We start from the raw sequence: 19196 nt of genomic DNA on the forward strand, positions 1-19196 counted from the left end.
GTAAGTTATTTAATGTACAAAAGCTCATGTTAAATCTATTTTTCTTGTATCCAATCTGATCTGACAAGTATTTTCTCTTTGCAAAGCTGCAACAGCCTCAGTCATGTACAAGGAATTGTTAGACAATGAGAAGAAGAACTTCCAGCTGATCAATACTGCAGTTTCTGACCTAGGTGGAATACCAGCAATGATTCATCACTCAGACATGTCAAATACAATACCTGATGAGAAGGTGAGATAGGTGCCTTTAGAGTTTAAGTAAAGGTGTCCTGCTCTGCTGTGTGTAGTCCTTAACTTGCTGCTTTCTGTGTTTAAATAGGTTGTTATTACCTACCTATCATTTCTGTGTTCGAGGCTTCTAGATCTTCGGCAAGAAACTCGAGCTGCTCGATTAATTCAGTCTGCTTGGAGGAAATACAGGCTGAAAAAGGAACTGAAACTTTCTCAGGTACTCTTTGCTTGTGCAATCTCATAGCTTCTACTTTGAGAAAAACTAAATAAAGAATATAAGTTCATAAGTTCAAACCAGAGTATACAGGTTTATTAGAATAATAATTGCATTTAATTTTAATTACCATTATTATCCAAATTTATGGCCTTCTTGGTAATTACTAAAAAAAGGTTTGAGACTATTCCAAGGTAGTTACTTTCGTTTAAAGGTGATTATTCTTTAAAGGCTGTTGTTCTTCAGGGTTTCTTTTAGTTTCTAACTAAAGTGTGGCACCCCTCAAACCCATTTTCCAAGTCAAATATGAAACTGTTGCACTGCTTCCTTGAAACAGAGAGTCATTCCTTTTCAATTCCTATTAATTTCTCTTTGTAGTTTGTAAAATTAAACTTGCACATGGATTTAATATTTTTGTTTAGGTGCTGAACCGAAGTGTTTTGAGTCAAGTTGCATGGTATTTTCATTCTTACTTTTTTGGTAGTTATGTCAGATCTTGTGATGGCTTTAAAACTATGACACTGTTAAGGCTGATAAACACCATCACTGCATCTGAGATGTTTTAGAAACTCAAGCAGTGTTCAAGTGAAATATTTTGAGAATCTGTGGCATAGAGGGGGGATTTATCTCCAATTTCTTTATTTTTTATTAAAAGTGTACAGCCTTAATGCTAATGATGAAACATTTCCTTTATAACTGTTTTTCAATAGTGAATAGGAAAGCTGCTTGAGGGAGATGTCAAAAACAAAACACACAAGCTTTGCAGACATTATTTTGAATTTAATCTTGCAATGTGCGCGAGTATGCTCTGCCATATTACCATGTGGATAGTCTACTAGTAGGGATCTGACAAGACGAGCTACTTACTGAAGTATTACATCTGTAAGTTGCTTTTACCTGTTGCCCTGATGTTTATCAGTCTGTTCCTATGGCCTTTGGGTTACTATGAAAACACTGATATATGTAAACAAAAATCTGGGCTGGATGGACATGATCCAGTGTGACTGTCTTTGTACTCAGGTTATTTCAGTACAGCTGGAAAACACTCTGGTATGCCAGTTAATATGGATATCTTAAACTCTTATGAGAACTAAAACTGAGTTTTAAAAAAGGTTTACTAAGGCGTGCTAAAAAAAATGGAGCAAAAAAACTAATCAAGGTGGGAAGATGCAGATTTAGGTGGTACCACACTTTTACAAAAAACTTGGTGCTGAAGTAAATGTTTTCTGTTTCAGAAAAGTTCTTGCCATAGAATAAAAAAAAGCTGTGTTATCAACAAGCCTAATTTTTATAAGATTGTTCTAGCTAGTTACTCTAATACATTAAAATACAGGTGAAAATTGCAATCCTAACTGTTCAGTGGAAATTCACTCTTTGTAGGAAAGAGACAGAGCTGCTCGGATAATTCAAAAACATGCAATAAACTTCTTGTCTCATCGACGTATCTTGAGGAAAAACAATGCAGCAGTGTTCATCCAGAAGCACTGGAGAAGATACTTAGCCAGGATGAAGTTTTTAAATCTAAAAGAGACAAAACTGGAGGAAACCAGAAGTAAATCTGCCACAGTAATTCAGGTAATATGACATAAAATGAGATTATACATCAAGGTAATATGATATAAAGTGAGATTCAAGGAAAACTCTCTGAAACCTATAAGAAAAAGGATTGCTCAGGGTCATTTGTGCTGCTTAGAGCAGCAGGTGTTTTCATGAAAACATAATACAGTTTTTTCCCTTTTTGAGATGTTTTGGTAATTTTCTCGCTCCAGAGAGAAATGGTAATGTGCTTTTAATTTTATGCTTGTTCCTTAGTAGTAAATATTTTGTGCTGGCATGCTATAAATATTAAAACACTGGACCATCAGCCAGGCAATATAAGGACCAATCAGATTGTTCTGGCTTGCTTCTTTACAGCTGCTGAACACCAGTAAAGAAGCCAGACAAGAATTGGCCACCTGATGTTATGACACCTGTAGTGGGCACTTTCAGAATGCCAGAAATTAGTTACCAGCTGGTAGTTAGTAATTGATAGTTAATTCATTTTCTCAAGATAACTTTCCCAACTGTTACCCAAAGCCAAATATTACGTTCTTAGGATTCTTTGTAATGGATTTTAAAGAATCACTGATTTATCACATAAGTTTAACAGGGAATCTTTTGTTGCCAGGATAAATTTAGTGCTCTTTTTCTGGAATTTAAAGTGCTAAAAAAGCAACGTTTCAAGCATTTGGACATTGTTTTTTATGTAGGTATCTAGGCTTATCTTCATGGTGGTTAAGTAGAAGTACACAAATCTTAATAAGTCTGAGAGCAGTAGTTGTCAAAATTAGACTTAAGCAATCATAAAGGAAATACTAAATTTTCTGTTTTTTTCCTGCAGGCTTATTGGAGGAGATACTCTGCTAGGAAAAAGTATTTGCAGCTAAGACATTATGTTATCTTTGTACAAGCAAAGAGAAGAATGGTTATGTCTGTTTCTGCATATAAACGAATTGTTTGGGCTACTGTTACAATTCAGAGACATCTGCGAGCATCTAAGTTGGCAAAAGAAGATCGACAAAGATATGAAATCTTAAAGTCTTCAGCACTTACTATTCAGTCTGCATTCAGAAGATGGAGACAACACAAAATCCGGCAAAAAATTAGAGCTACTTTAGTGCTCCAGACTTATTTCCGAAAATGGCAATCTTCAAAACTGGTTAAAAGAAAGAGAGCTGTCCTTGTCTTGCAGTCTTGGTACAGGATGCACAGAGATCTGAAGCGTTATCTACATATTAAGCAAAGCGTTGTCAAGATTCAAGCATGGTACAGGTGTCAGATAGCTAGACGTATTTACCAGCACCATAGGGCACAAATAGTGACCATTCAGCAGTATTACAGAGCTTATAAATTAGGAAAAAATGAGAGAGAGAACTACTTGCGAAAGCGTGCAGCTGTAGTAGTTCTCCAAGCTGCTTTTAGAGGCATGAATGCACGTATACTATACAGGCAAACCAAAGCAGCTTGTGTTATTCAGTCACTATGGAGAATGAGACAAGAGAAACTAAGATTTTTACAATTAAAAAAACACATTACTACCTTGCAGTCACATGTGAGAAAATACCAACAGGTAAAAAGATACAAAGAGATGAAAAATGCTGCTTCTGTAATTCAAGCTTGGTATAGGGCATGTGTGGATTCTAAAAGAGCAGCCTTGTCTTTCCAGAGGATGCGTCTGGCTACTATTGTCCTACAGTCTGCCTACAGAGGAAGGAAAGCTAGGAAAGAGGTGTACATGTTGAGATCTGTGATAAAAATTCAGTCAAGTTATCGTGCTTATATTGTCCGAAAGAGTTTTAAAGACTTACGAGATGCAACAGTGAAAATACAAGCTTTTGTAAAGATGAGACGAGCACGTAGGCATTATTGTGCGTTACTGGAGGCAACACTTTATGTCCAGCAAAGGTATCGGTCTCATAAATACGCTCTTCAAGTTAAAGAAGATTATAGAAAATTGAAGGACGCTTGCATAAGAATTCAAGCTGTAGTTCGAGGCTATCTTGTCAGGAAACAAATACAAAAATGGACAGAGACTGCAGTATTTCTTCAGGCACGATACCGAATGAGAAGGGACAGGACACATTATTTAATCATCTACAGAGCTGCTGTTGTCATTCAAAACCACTATCGTGCATACCAAAAACAGCTCTGCCAGAGGCAGGAGTTCTTACAAGCTAAAAAAGCAGCAGTGTGCTTACAGGCAGCCTACAGGGGTTATAAAGCACGCAAAATGCTTAAACTTCAATATAGAGCTGCTATTAAAATTCAGACTGCTTTTCGAGCTCGTGCTGCGAGAATGAAGTATCGGGCTGCGATTCAGGCCTCCATTGTGATTCAGAGATGGTACAGAACTTGCAAGACTAGAAGCAGGCAAAGATTGACCTTCTTAATGACAAGAGCAGCTGTGCTTTCTTTACAAGCAGCATTTCGTGGCTGGCAGGTACGAAAGCAGATTCGAAGACAATGTGCTGCTGCAACTGTAATACAGGCTGCCTTCAGAAAATTCCTAGCTCTGAAAAGATTCAGACTTATGAACCACGCTGTACTAATTATCCAAAAACATTACAGAGCCAGTGTCATAGGCCAAAAGCAACAGCAAGAGTATATTGCGCTGCGTAACTGTGTAATACGTCTTCAGGCCATATGGAGGGGGAAAATGGTGAGAAAAAAAATTCAAAAGGAACACCATCTCGCAACAATTATTCAGTCCTATTACAAAATGCATGTAAATCAACTAAAATTTAAAAAAATAAGACATTCGACTTTAGTGATTCAGGGATATTTCAGAGCTTACTATATGAAAAAACAACAACGTGCACTTTACCTAAAAACAAAGGCAGCAGCATTAGTCTTGCAGTCTGCTTACCGTGGGATGACTGTGAGGAAACAATTGAGGCAACAAAGAAAAGCTGCTACAACCATACAAGCAGCCTTCAGATCGTACCTGATGAAAAAGGACTATGTAACACTTAGATCTGCAACTATAGTAGTTCAAAGGCACTATCGTGCAGTTATTCATGCTAAATGGCAAAAGCAAAAATACTTATCTTTAAAAACAGCTGTAGTCAAAATGCAAGCAATTTACAGAGGTGTGAAAGTCAGACGACAAATTCATTGTATGCACCGAGCAGCTATTTGTATTCAAGCCATGTTTAAGATGCATCGCATAAACATTAGATATCGGGCAATGAGAATGGCAGCAATTATAATTCAAAGACAATATAGAGCGTTTTGTTTAGGTAAAGTGCAACGTAAGAAGTACTTGGCGCTTAAGAAATCTGCCATTATCCTTCAGGCTGCCTGTAGAGGCATGAAAGTTCGACGAGACTTAAAAACTATGCACCAGTCAGCAGCAATGATACAGTCTTATTATCGAATGCACAAACAACAAAGGGATTTCAGAAACTTGTTGCTGGCAACTAGAAGGATTCAGCAGTGGTTCCGTGCTTGTAAGGAGCGAAATGCACAAGTTCATAACTATATGACCGTGAGAAGGGCTACACTTCGTCTTCAGGCTGCGTTCCGTGGCATGAAAACAAGAAGACTTGTAAGAACTATGAGCGAATCTGCTGAGCTTATTCAAAGAAGATTTAGAACTTTTCTGAAAAGAAAACATTTTATTTCCCTTAGGACAGCTGCTATTGTAATTCAGAGAAAATACCGAGCAACAAAACTAGCAAAAATTCAACGTCAAAAATACCTCTCACTCCTTAATGCTGCTGTTATCATACAGGCTGCCTACAGAGGCTTTGTGGTAAGGCAAAAAATGCAGCAGATGCATCAAGCTGCTGTGGTCATCCAAGCAACATTAAGAATGCGTAAAATTTACATTTCTTACCAAGCTCTAAGGCTTGCTTCGATAATCATACAACAACGTTACCGTGCTTACAGGGAAGGGAAGCGTGTCAGAGAAATATACTTAAAACAGTACAATTCTGTTTTAGTTCTTCAGGCTGCCTACAGGGGAATGAAAACAAGATGCTTCTTGAAGAAAAGGCATGAGGCAGCACTTATAATACAGAGAAACTACCGAATGTACAGGCAGTACCACCACTACAGAAAAGTTAAGTGGGCAATCCAGCTAATACAGAAGAGATACCGAGCGAATCACCTAAGGAATGTTGCAGTACAGCACTACTCTTCATTAAAGAAAGCAGTAATTTGTATTCAGAAGGCTTTTCGAGACATGCGTTTAAAAAAACAGCTTCAAGAAAAACACCGTGCTGCTATTGCTGTTCAGAAAAATTTTAAAGCTTTTAGAGAACGTCAAAGGTATCTCTCTCTTAAAGCAGCTACTCTTGTCTTTCAGAGAAGATACAGAGCTTTGATTCTGTCAAGGCAGCATGCTCAGGAGTATCTTCATCTTCGCAGAGCAACCATTCTTATACAGGCTGTGTACAGAGGTATCAGAGTGAGGAAGAGTATTGAGCGTATGCATTTAGCAGCTAGTACAATACAGTCAGCCTACAAAATGCACAGGAATAGAAGGTCCTATCAAAATATGAGAATTGCAGCCATTGCTATACAGAATTACTATCGATCCTACATTAAACAAAAGAATCAACAGAAGGAATATCTGACAATGAAGAAATCTGCTCTTGTTATTCAAGCATCTTATAGAGGCATGAAGGAACGACAGAAACTGAAACTTATGCATGTTTCAGCAACTGTAATACAATCTAGTTATCGAATGTATGTACAGCATAGGTATTATAAACAGTTGTGCTGGGCAGTCAGAGTTATACAACAAAGGTTCAGAGCCAAAGTAGCAAAAGAAGCTGACATGGAAAACTATGCAAAAATAAAAAAGGCCATAATTTGCCTACAGTCCTCTTTTCGTGCTAAAAAAGCAAGGCAGTTGTATAAAACCAATCTTGCTGCGCTACGCATACAATCATTTTTCCGAATGCGTGTAGAAAGGAAGCGTTTTCTTGCAAAAAAAGCAGCAGCGATAATGATTCAGTCTGCATTCCGATGCCAAAGAACAAGGACTCACTATAAATTGATTCAGAATTCAATAGTTGCTATTCAGAGGTGGTACAGAGCATGCCACAGGGCTCGCTTACAGAAAGCAGAATACTCTGCTCAAAAGCAAGCAATAGTAATTATTCAGTCTGCCTGCCGTGGAATGAAAGCAAGACAAACAGCAAGACAAATACGAGCCGCAAGGAAGATTCAGTCTTTTCTTTGGATGGCTGTGCATTGCAGAAAATTTATTCAACTTAAAAGAGCAGCTATTACATTAGAATCCTATTACTTAATGCATAAAGCTAAATCACAGTATGCAAGCTATAAAAAAGCAGCAGTTGTCTTACAGCGATGGTACCGATCCTGCTTGATTGTAAAATGCCAAAGAACGACTTACTTACAAACCCGGAAGAAAATTATCATTGTGCAGGCGATGGTCAGGGGATTCATTGAAAAGAAGAGGTTTCACCAAATGAAAGAAAGCGCAATAAAGATTCAGGTACTTTAAGATGTACAGTAGTGTTTTTGTTTTAAATTGGTGCTACTATTTCAAACATATATGTTAAAACAGAATCAGGTTCTGAAGTACAGTACCTCAGGTGTGTAGCATTTAGTGTTGCAGAGCACAGAAATGAGTCTGTCTCTTGTTTTGTTTTTTCTTGCTGAAGCATTCATTTCAAAAGCGATACTATTTTCCTTCTTTTCTTTCCACTAAAATTTTACTACTTAAAATTGGAACTCTGATATTTAAATTTTTTTTTTTTAAAGAACTTCTTTGGCCTGACTAGCTTCCACCTACTTAAATATAATTGGCACCAAGTATAAAGTGAAGTAAGCGGAAGAAGTGTAATTACTGCATTCTTTAAGACTTTCTGATTTACTCATGTCTTAAATAACCAAAGTATGGTGGGTTTTTTGTTTGCATGTTTTTAAGACATTAAATAGATCCAGAATAATTTTGGTGCCTAGCTAACATTTTGACAAAGAATTTGAGGAGACATATTTCATTCTTAGGGAAAAGTGATTAAACACTGTTTTTCCTTCCCTCATGGATGAATGGATGATCCCATCAACGATCCCAACATATTAGTGTGGCTGGCAAGAAGTAATGAGAGTTGCTCCATCTCCCTGTACCATGCTAAATATTTGTCTAGTTAAAAAAGACATTTATTTATATTAATAATGATTTGTACTGGGAGTCATTATTATTTTAAATTAATATTCTGTCGTTCCTTCTGGGAGTAGTTTTAAATGACTTCGTCTGCTGTTCTTAATTATTGTAGCCTAAGGTAAAAGGAAAGAGGGTTGTCTTCAGGACGTTACTGGAATGAAAGGAGGGCTTTTTTCCCCAGATCAGGAAGGAAAGGGAAGTAATCTCTCATCATTGTTCAGGTTGCTATTACTATCCTGTTGGCAAGCACAAGTTTTTTTTTTGGCAGATAAGAAAACAAGTGTGCCTTCCTCACTTCTGTTCTTTGGAGGGTTGGGAGGGAAGTGGCAGCCTCTTAGCTATTTTTCCTTAGCCATTTAACTTTATATATCCAGAACAATACAAGTATGATGTTTTCACTTAAAAGGTAGAAAACAATTAATTGGGAAATCAGAGCTATTTTAAAATTACCAATACTGATGGTTTATAACAAGTTAGTGACTATAGCAATAATTAAAAATATGCAGTCATCTTCAATGCAATGTTCAATACCATGCAAGTGAGTAAATATTCCAACATTGTCTTTGTCTTTCAAGGCATATTTCCGTGGATTTATTCAGAGGCAACAATACATTCGGTGCAAGTCTTCTGCTTTATTAATACAGCAATACTACAGAGCGTATCGGATGCGAAATGTTGAACAACAAAGGTACAATCAAATCAAAAGAGCTACTATTAGAATTCAGGTAATCCCAGAAGGTGTTTTTTGGGAATTGTGGGTTTTAATCTGGGGGTGGAGAGCAGTGTTGGGAAGTGAGTTGTTTTTTGTTTTGTTTTTTAATCTTTCTTTTATTTATTTCTTCATTACATAATTATTTACAGACATTAGTGGCATTTGTGGTATTTCCTTAAATGTGTTTTTAGTTGTTTTAGAAAATGTCTCCTGAACATATATAATATTGTAGAGCTAGGAATCCTAAAAGACTTTCGTGCTAATGGGACTTTTTGCCTTTTAATTTGGTTTGTTCCAATAAAAAAAAAAATGAAGGGTGTGTGGTTTTTTTGTTTGTTTGTTTTCCTATGTTTAATAGGCATCATACAGAAGATGTAAAGCCAGGCAGTGGGCTAACAAAATGCGAGCAGCAAAAATAATTCAAGCATGGTTTCGAGGCTACAAAGCACGAAAGGAATATGCATCTGTTGTAAAAGCTGTACATGTTATTCAGAGTCACTTCAGAACAAAACAGCAGAGGACCTGGTAATGCTGGATTTGATATAAATTTCTCTACTTTTATTTTTTTTATTATATAATTATTTAGTACTGCTTTGCACTCTGGCAAATACCTATAGATTTTTAAGCTCTGACCCTGAAGCACATATGTAATATGCATAGGTATAATCCTGTTGATGCCAATGTAATTATTATTTTGCACATGGTTTCTCTTATGTTTAAATATTTCTCAGGACTGGCTTGATTCTTTTTTTTTTTTTCATATTTATTTTTATAGGAATGATGTTCTTGATATTGTTAAAATTATAATGTAAAGTTAACAGGATGAAAAAACTATTTCTTTATAAGCACAATGGATTAGTTAAATTACTGTTTGTTTTTTTTTTTTTTTTTTGCCAAAATGATTTTACAATAAATGCTCTCCTAGGTCAGACATGTTTCATCCCATTCAGAACAGTGCTCAGTCAGTAGCAGCAGAAAATGCTGGCTAGGAAGAGTACATTAACCTGACCACTTTCTGAGGTCCTCCCTCAGCATTTGTGTTTGTTAGATTATGAATACTAGAGCTTATGTCCTTCCCTATTATCTTTAATATCCTTCTAAGGACCCGTTGTATGTCAACTTGTGTAATGCTTTTTTAAATCTGCTGCTGCCCCCACAGCTGCTTGTAGCAGCAAGTTCTGAAAGTACCTAGTGTGGGGGAATAAATAGAGTATCTTTATTTTAAACCACTCTTTCTACTGAGAGCACTGGCTATCCATCCCCTTGTTTCAGTGTCGCAAGATTTGATTGATAACAGCTTTACTCTTAGCATATGTATCTAAATTATTTTGTAAACCTTCACTCTTTCTGTTACTGTCTCTCTCCCTCCCTCTCCATTTTTTTTCTGATCTGAAACATCTAGTTCTTCTAAGTTTTACCATCTTGGTCAGTTGCTCCATTTTCTGTATTTTCTTCGTTCTTCCTTGACTTGCTACATCCTCTCTGAGATGTAAAGACCAGAACTGCACATCATCCCTAGGACAGGAGTATGTCAACATTTTATATAGAAGCAAAATTTTGCCTTCTGACTTACTACTGGTGTCCTTCCTAACAAGTTTTTGGCTTCCATTGTACACTGAACATCATTTAAAAAAAAAAAAAAAAAAAAGGTGATATTGGGAAGAAACAAGTTAATTTTTTCTCTTCTATTTAGTACTTCTGTGTTTTCTTGGACTATTTTAGTTATTTTAGAGTGTTTAGGTATTGATTTTTAATAGAGATCAAAAATGCATATTTTATACATATAATGACTTGTCCAAGCTGCCTTTCTCATTTCTGCACTTCCTGTCTCCAGAAGCTACATGTTCCACTTTAAACCTCATACTTAAAAATGTTAAGTGTTCTCAACTTTTAGAAATCCTAAAATGCATTTTCATGTTAGGTTTTTGAAAATGAAGTTATGTGCACTTACTATTCAAAGAAGATGGAGAGCAACCCTTACTGCAAGAATGGTTCAGCTTCAGTTTCTGGCAACTAAGAACGCTGCAGTTAAGATTCAGTTGGCATATAGACAGTACAGGGCTAGAAGACTTTTAAGAAAGGTATGTGTTCACTTGCACTCTGTGTTATGGTTGTATTAAGTTTTCAATGTATTTGAGTGAGTTTTGTCATCAATCTGGAAGCGTACAAAAGAAAAAGGTGGTGTCAGAACACAAAGACTGTTCAAATCTAAACTGCTTTATCTTTAAAATATTGTTTCTTTTTTGCTTAGACTAACTAGATTGTCAGTTGTTTTTGAACAGTTCCATTTTGTTGAATTATCCTTGTTTATGCTGATAACATAAAATGTAAAAATGATCTGTTGGCCTTATGGCTTACAAAGAACTAAGTTATACCAATATTTGGACCACCTTTATGTAAGGGAAAAGACATTACAAATCATGAAAGTGGATTTTTACATAAACTAGTGTGGTGTGAGTTTGCTAATCTCCTATTTTATTTTTATTCTTTATCTATGTTTTTGTTCTAGAAAAAAAATCCTTCATAAGAAAAGAACAAAAACATACATGTTCATTGTTTGGGACAGGGAAGAACTAAACTTTAATTATCAATGCACTATTTAAAATCTTTTTCAGAAGCTTCAAGCTGCATGTTTGATCCAAGCAACATACAGATGTTTTAAGGAGAGAAGAAAATTTATTCAACAAAAAGCTGCTGCTGTGATCATCCAAAAACATCTGAGATCTTGGCAGGAAGGCAGGCTTCAATTTATGAAATACAACAGAACTAGAAGAGCTATCATTAAACTGCAAGCATTGATACGGGGTTATTTAGTCAGAAAAAAGGTTGGTATACTTCACGTTATAACTACTTTTGATGTAAAATATCTCCATAGCAATTTTAGCATTAATTCTAGCTGGCAAAAATAACTTTTTTTTTTTTTAATGCTTGTGAAATCTTTCTGGCTTACCCATAAATGGATCCTTTACACTCATGCATGCTTACAATGCAACTGTTCTCTCCTACCTGTTAAAGTTGTTACTTACAATCATTTCTATGTGTTACTGTTCAAATTCGAGAGACCTAGGACTGAGGAAAGGTATCTTACTTAGTTCTGAGGTAATGACTTCAGCGGTCATTATTAAGCATCTTGCTGAAGTGTACTTTACTGTGTGCTATGGTTTTTGCATAGATGATCAGTTATCTCTGGTTGTGAAAATTAATGACGTTATTTTTTCTGTTTTCCTTGACAGATTTCAGAACAGAAACAGAAGAGACTGCTTTGCTTTATAGCAGCTGCATATCATCATGTCTCTGCAATTAAAATTCAAAGGGCCTATAGGATTCACCTCATCTTAAAGCTTGCACAAAACCATATGTCATCTGTTCTTACAATACAGGTTAGTCTAATTAAGGATGAATCCATTCGCGTAACATATTCTAATCTATTTTGTCAGCTGAGCTGTAGCACTAAGATACGGTAGTTCCTTCATATGTGAAAATAAAGCTAAAACATAGAGACTACAGTTTATTAAATAATTCTGCTTATAGCCAGTTAAATGTAATAAAGTGGATCTCAGCAGGCTCTGGAGGTCTCCACATTGGTCACTAGCTTAGTCCCATTGATGGAAGGAGTTCAGTATTAGATAAATTGAGAGGTAATAGTAAACAATTAGACAAGCCTGTGGTAAGATTTGGCATACAAGAACACTATTTCCCCTCTACAGAGGGGAAGAAACAGACCTGGGAAATAGGAAGTGGAATAGTGGTTCTTCCTAAAAGACAGCTGAGAAAAAACAGAACTCTTCCCTACCTGCTCCTAGCTGAGGAAGAGTTCTGCAGTTGAGTTGATTTTGCAGTCATTCATTACAGCTACCACTAGGCGGATCACAGCTAAGTCATGGTGGTCAGGTGAGTGCTAGGGATATTTAGTGCCTGTATGCTAAAACTCATTGTTGAAGTAGTTCTTTGTTTTTTACCAGTACTTGTTTAGGAAGGGAAGTAAGAATTTAGGGAGAAGTCTTAAGTAAATAAATAGAAATCTACTTTTATTTAAACAGAGGTGGTTTCGAGCAAAAATGCAACAGAAAAGATTTCTAAGAGACTATCAAAGAATCATTCAATTGCAACGTATGATTCGAGGCTGGCTAAATCGCAGAAACGATGCAGCGACCATAATCCAACGAGGCATACGAAGATTTCTTGCCAGCAGACGTAACAGAAAATTTGCCATTGGAATAATTAAATTTCAGGTAAATACCTGTTAAAAGTTTTCTTTGTTTTTGTTTCATGAGCTTTTGGAGAGAGGACAAATGAAAATGTTTACATTGGTTGTTGAATTTATCAGTTAAATTACAAGACAAGCCAATTTCAATTCAAAATTAAGTGCAAACAGATGAAGTAATATTAAGCAGATACTGTTTGAGGTGACTTTCAGGAAGTGTGTGCGAGTATGTATACATTCATGTTTGTTTTGTTCTTTTGTCTTACAAATGCACTATTTGGAAAATTAAACACTGAATGTGATTATTGGGTAGTTATTTAAAAATGAATAACCAAAGTATTTAAATAGTTTATCAGACTTGTATAATGTTGATTTGGAAAACTAATGGAATTCTGTTTTATTGTCTCTTCTGTTCACAACTTTTTTGGGTGGCTTTATGAAATTCCTTTTCTATAGGCATTGTGGAGAGGTTATTCTTGGAGAAAGAGTAATGACACAGCAAAAACTAGAGCTTTAAGGCGCAGTTTGGAAAAGGCTAATGAAAAGAGCAAAGAAGAAAACAAATTGTGCAACAGAACCGCAATTGCTATTGAATACCTTCTAAAATACAAACATCTTTCGTACATTCTTGCAGCATTAAAGCATCTAGGTCAGTATTTTGTTTTATTATGGAATCATATTAAATCAATTGAATCATATTAAATCAATAATGGTGGTTTTTACCTCTTTACAAGGTCTATTTAAATATAAGAGAAAGATCTGTAATTTTAAAAGTAAAATGCTTGAGCTTAAGAATCTTCTTCAAATGTTCTATGTTATAGAGGTAGTTACCAGACTCTCCCCACTCTGTTGTGAAAATATGGTCCAGAGCAGAGCAATCTTCACTATTTTTGTTCTGATTCGAAGTTGCAACCGGAGTGTTCCATGTATGGACGTGATCAGATACTCAATTCAAGTTCTACTTAATGTTTCAAAGGTAACGTTAATATTTTTTTTTTTTTTTGCAGGACTATGAGCTGTAGGCTACTTTATTGGAGTTTTTATTTATCCACAAAATTGCTGAATGAAATTAAAACAATTTGAGCAATTTTGAAGAGCAAAAATAACTGAGTTTTAATTAGGTTATTTCTTAAGAAATAAGAAATTTACCAAATTATTATATTTGGTAAAAGAAAATGCTTCCATGGGCATATAGTTATGATTTTTTTTAACGGTTTACATTATTAGGATATAAGTATTGTGTAGAAATGGGTAGCTGTATTAAAGATAACTGTCAAGTTCTTAAAGTAAAAACATATATATTGCAGAAGATAGGATACTTTTCCAAATTCATGTCAGAGAACAGATCATTTCTTACAGAACTGATCATTTTCATGATGGTTGTAGTACATTAAGGTTGTAGTAGTACTGTATATTGACTCTGGATTGATCGATCTAGAGTTTTATTCCGAAATTTATAAAACTTGTTAACATAATTTTTTGATCTTATATCCAGCTTACAGACATTTATATTCAAATACATTTTTCTTATTTCAGGAAAAAAAATGAACATTCAGGCTACATCTATTTCTAATTTTTTTCTAAACCTATTGTAATTTGTTATTCTATTTTAAGTGTAAGCCAGTTCTGGGGATTTTTAAATGAGGGGTTGGGAGCAAAAAGGTAGCTTTTTGTAACCCATTACAATAGCATAAAATGCAAAAGTGATTTTTATCACTTGGATGCCAGACCAGCTACAAATTTGGTCAAGGGAAGAATGTGGATTTTACTTTTTCATCTAATCTGAAAGTTACATTGAGGATCCATCTATATAAGACTTCCTGTCTCTTTCTTGTACAACAGTATGAAAGAACTACTCAAGCAGTTTATGAAGTAGAAAATTCCATAGATACATTACTAGACCTACTGCAAATGTACAGAGGAAAAGCTGGGGACAAAATTTCAGAGAAGGGAGGAAGTATTTTCACAAAGACTTGTTGTTTGCTGGCTATCCTTTCAAAGGACTCCAAAAGAGCTTTGGTAAGACTTAGTGTCTTGTTTTTAATAGTTTGATTTAATGGTATTTTGCTTTTCATTTACATTTTGGTGTTGTGTTTTTTTTCTTCTCTGCTAATACTAATTACAGCTGTAATGTTAATTATAACTAAACTCTGTAGATGGGAAAATGCGATTCCAGGATGGCAAAAACAGTTATTACTTGGAGTTCTGTATGCCCTCATCACTCAGAGCTAGCCAATATGTCACAGAGTTTCTGATCCTGCAATCCTTGCAAGATTATTATTGCAATCACTACTTTCCACAGTTTTTAATGAATTTTTGTCATCACAGAATGGCTCGGGTTGGAAAGGACATTAAAGATAATTTAGTTCCAACCCCCCTGCCATAGGCAGGGATGCCACCCTGCCTATGATCAAGTTGCTCAGGACCAAGTTACTTAGCATTAGATACAGTTTATGTGCTTCTTAATTAACTCTCCCCCTCCCCGCATTTCTGAAAGTTTACTTTTGCTTTTCAGATAAAGTTAAGATCATTATTGTCAATAAAAACAGGCAATATAATTGCTCATGACTTTGTGTTGATACATTCTATTGTAACAGAGACATAGGCTGTTTTTGGAAGAAGTCTCCTTTGCTCGTGCTTATTGATAGAATATCCAACAAGGTTATCAGGGTAATCTGAGTTCTATGCTACAAATAGGCATCATCTGTTTATCCGTCAGACAGGAGCACTTAAGCTATCTGGTCACCTCTGACAACGGTGTTAATCTTTCATTGATACGAAGATGCGCATAAACACTAATTTGTCTCTCTGTATCACTTGTTGCAGACATATGCCAGTGACATATTAAAATAAAGTGAGAAATTAGTAAAATATGACCTGCGCTTTTTTATTTTTCTGAAGTCTCAGGTGGCATTCCAGTTACATATTTTGATAGCATTAGACTGCTGATTTGTGGTAGGAGTGCTGGTATTGAAAGTTTCACTGTACTTGCGGATAGAAGTTCAGCTTACATTAAAAATGTTTGGTTTTCATTGAATAAAATAGTTTTCTTGATCTAAGTTGCTTTCAAGTTTGTAGTATTAACTATGTATTGTTTTCACCTTTTCTCAGGAAATTCGAAGCTTGCCTAGAGCTGTTGCTTGCATTCAAAGCCTCTATAAACTTACAGCTCGTAAATGCAAAATGGATGCAGAGAGAACACTTGTGAAACAGAAGACAAACCCTTTAATTAGTGGAACTTCCTTTATTCCAGTAACTCCTCTGAGGACAAAAACAGTTTCAAGGTAAGAGCTTAAAAATTAGACTGCAGTTTTTGCAGCAGCAATATGTGATTTTAATAAACCACTATTATTTCAACAGAATTAAACCAGACTGGGTTTTGAGGAAAGATAACATGCAAGAAATTGTGGATCCTCTCCAAGCAATTCTGATGGTCATGGATACACTTGGCATTGCCTGCTACTGAAATGTAAATAAAATTTATGAAAGTGTTTTTGTACAGTATGTATGTAGGAGGCAGCTAAATGATTTTAAAATAAAACAAAAATAAAACAAATGTGTTCACTACCCTTGAAAATGTTTTTTTTTTTTCAAATTGCAGATAACCTTTTTGCAACTTTTTTGTATTGTATACAGCTTTTGAAATCCTATTCTGTACTACTACCTAAAGCAATTGTACAATAAAATCATATGTTCTTTTTTCTAGTGCAGTGATGTGTTGTTCTTATGCAACTGAGTCTTATAGCATTGCATTCCTCAGTCTGATAAATTATTGCAGAGTTGTTTGTGGGGGACAGTTGTGTTGGCTTGTCCGACCTGGAGAGCTATAGATGGGAAGGGCAGATAGTCGGCTGATTTTGAAACTAGTTAGTGATTTCAGGGGCTTCAGTTCACTTTCTAGTGAACTTTGAGAGATCATGAGTGACCATGGGAACATTTTTTTTTAATACTACAAGGTTATGATGAAACAAAAGGATGTTATAAGGGTGAATTTAGGAACTCACCTGTTATTTTAAGGGGAGGTTATTCTGGGAGTGCTTTCTTCCTTTGAAGTCGGTAGTACATACAAGCATACTTCTCATCCAGCTGAAGAGATGGTGTTCATCACAAAATCTCCCTTAAATTATGTTCTATTATGCCAAGGTTTGGAGATTATCTCCTAAGGGTAGATGTTGATGCTAAATCAGCCTGTAGCCATTAGTCAGTCATTTCAGAGAATCATAGAATCACTAGGTCTGGAAAAGAGCTTCAAGATCAACTGGTCCAACTATCCCCTACCACCGGTATCACTCACTAAACCATTCCCCTAAGCATGGCGTCCAACCTTTCTTTAAACACTCCCAATAAAGTCATAGAATCATTAAGGTTGGAAAAGACCTCCAAGGTCAATCTTGTCTGAACACCCCATTGTAAAGAAATTAATCTGACTTCCTTAGGCAATAATAAGGTTCCATTTTTCTTTGGTTTAAAAAAAAAAAGGAGACCTTAAGGGGATAGCTGTATGCTACAGAGCATAAAAATAGGTAATAACAGTTCTCCTTAATGTAAGAGCCTCCAGAATGAATAATATATAGGATAAAACAGAATGGTTATACGGGGAAAGAGTGAAAGTGTGCGAGGAGAAGGGGAGATTTTTTTTTTATTATTTTTTTTCCCTCTTATTGTAGCCAAGGTAAATATCCTGATAACAGAATGCCCTTTAAACTTGGAACTCAAGAGGTTTTGAGGGGAACAGTGTTCAGTTAGTTTAAGTTTGTGGCCTGTTTTCACTAAAATGATAAATTCTATCTTTACTGATAAAAGTATGCCAAATGGAAGTAGAGTTCTGCAAGTCTAGTTAGGGTATTTGGAGAATTAAATAAAAAATGTTTTCAGTGAAGTAACTTTTGTTACAAAATACTACAGACGCTAGAGTATTTGTGAATACCTTTGAAAATTCAGTTAATAATTTACAGAAGCAATACTTGGAGTTTTTGCAGATGGTGAGAGCTATTGATGGAGACGGCAATGAAGATGAGATTTAAAGGCTGTTTTTTTTTCTTAGTTATGATTAATTCAGGCAAACTCTTTGCAGAAGGTAAGAACAGTGAATTCTGTTGTTAATAAATATACATTGAATTTAGAACATGCAGTATGTCTTAAGTGTAGTGTCTTTCATATCTTTACCAAGAATAAACACTGCTTTTTAAATATAATTTTGTGAGATGGCTGATGATTATGATTTGGTTGTTACTGCTTATCGGAGCTACATGTTCATGTCTAAGCTGTGAAGCTGTAAAATAGAAAGGTTCAGACTTTTTCAGAAAAGTTTTCTCTTGGAAATGTATTTGAGCCATTTTGAGGCACTTAAATTGAATTTTATACCCCTAAATATTATATATACTGACATGTTTCAGTAATTGGAATGTTTTGGTTGACCACCAGGCAAAAGAGCAGAAGTTAATTGGAGCCTGCAGTAACTAGTTTGGGGAGATGCTTCACATTTCTTATCCCTATATTCAGTACTGTTTTAAATTCCTGGCTTTGTATAGGTTGCATACCACCTGAACTGCAACTTCGCAATGCTATGGACTGTTCATTAGCGTACATCTCTGTTAAGTAAAAGTGCGTCTCTTTTTTTCATTTCCTTTTGAATCTACTATTGTGTATTTCACTCCCATGTATTTGTTGCTACTACCTCTGTCTTCACCAGACTTTGGCAAAGCAGTTGAAATTACACTGGTACATTTTTGAAAGTAAAACAAAAGGCATGTAGGTAGCAACCACTTCTGACTTAAAAATACTTTAAAATCTTAATGACCAAGGGTGGTTTATTTATTTATTTATTTATATTTAGATATGTAGTAGCAGTGTGGGGAAGGGAAATACAAGCAATGAGATTATCTGGGCACTTTATTTAAAAAAATGTGCAGCAAATTCTGGTGACTTGATTGAGGAAAGGTGCAATAATTTATTGAGGTTCATAGATCTTCATTTAGTTTTTAAATTTTGATTCTTCAGATTAGGTTGCCTTGCAATGCCATGGAGAGACTTTGAAACAGTTGTATAAGAAATCCAAACATAAATATTGTTGATTCTTTTTGTTTGTTTTAGTTTTCCTCATATGTCTCGCTTTCTAGTCCCTTCACCAGCTTGGTTGCTTTTCTCTGCACACGCT

At 35.4% G+C, this 19196-nt stretch overlaps 2 protein-coding genes across 3 annotated transcripts in view; one reads left to right on the top strand and one right to left on the bottom strand.

Annotated features, from left to right (window-relative positions):
* ASPM (assembly factor for spindle microtubules) overlaps window positions 1–16753 on the top strand; it is a 28475-nt gene extending 11722 nt beyond the window's left edge. Inside the window, exons 15-29 of one of the 2 annotated variants that reach the window (XM_035333439.1) lie at window positions 96–232; window positions 320–448; window positions 1826–2020; window positions 2826–7451; window positions 8699–8848; window positions 9194–9360; window positions 10757–10916; window positions 11451–11660; window positions 12069–12215; window positions 12876–13067; window positions 13496–13688; window positions 13861–14015; window positions 14882–15058; window positions 16151–16323; window positions 16400–16753. In XM_035333439.1, coding sequence (XP_035189330.1) covers window positions 96–232; window positions 320–448; window positions 1826–2020; window positions 2826–7451; window positions 8699–8848; window positions 9194–9360; window positions 10757–10916; window positions 11451–11660; window positions 12069–12215; window positions 12876–13067; window positions 13496–13688; window positions 13861–14015; window positions 14882–15058; window positions 16151–16323; window positions 16400–16505 — 6917 coding nt within the window. In that variant the 3' untranslated portion in view covers window positions 16506–16753. The remainder of the gene's footprint in view (window positions 1–95; window positions 233–319; window positions 449–1825; window positions 2021–2825; window positions 7452–8698; window positions 8849–9193; window positions 9361–10756; window positions 10917–11450; window positions 11661–12068; window positions 12216–12875; window positions 13068–13495; window positions 13689–13860; window positions 14016–14881; window positions 15059–16150; window positions 16324–16399) is intronic. The other variant, XM_035333440.1, reaches the window with a different exon arrangement.
* Window positions 16754–19138: 2385 nt separating this feature from the next.
* Window positions 19139–19196, bottom strand: part of CFH (complement factor H) — an 80669-nt gene continuing 80611 nt past the window's right edge. The window contains exon 19 of the mRNA XM_035333363.1: window positions 19139–19194. Coding sequence (XP_035189254.1) covers window positions 19139–19194 — 56 coding nt within the window. The remainder of the gene's footprint in view (window positions 19195–19196) is intronic.

The sequence above is a fragment of the Oxyura jamaicensis genome, chromosome 8, assembly GCF_011077185.1.
Source record: "Oxyura jamaicensis isolate SHBP4307 breed ruddy duck chromosome 8, BPBGC_Ojam_1.0, whole genome shotgun sequence".
NCBI lineage: Eukaryota > Metazoa > Chordata > Aves > Anseriformes > Anatidae > Oxyura > Oxyura jamaicensis.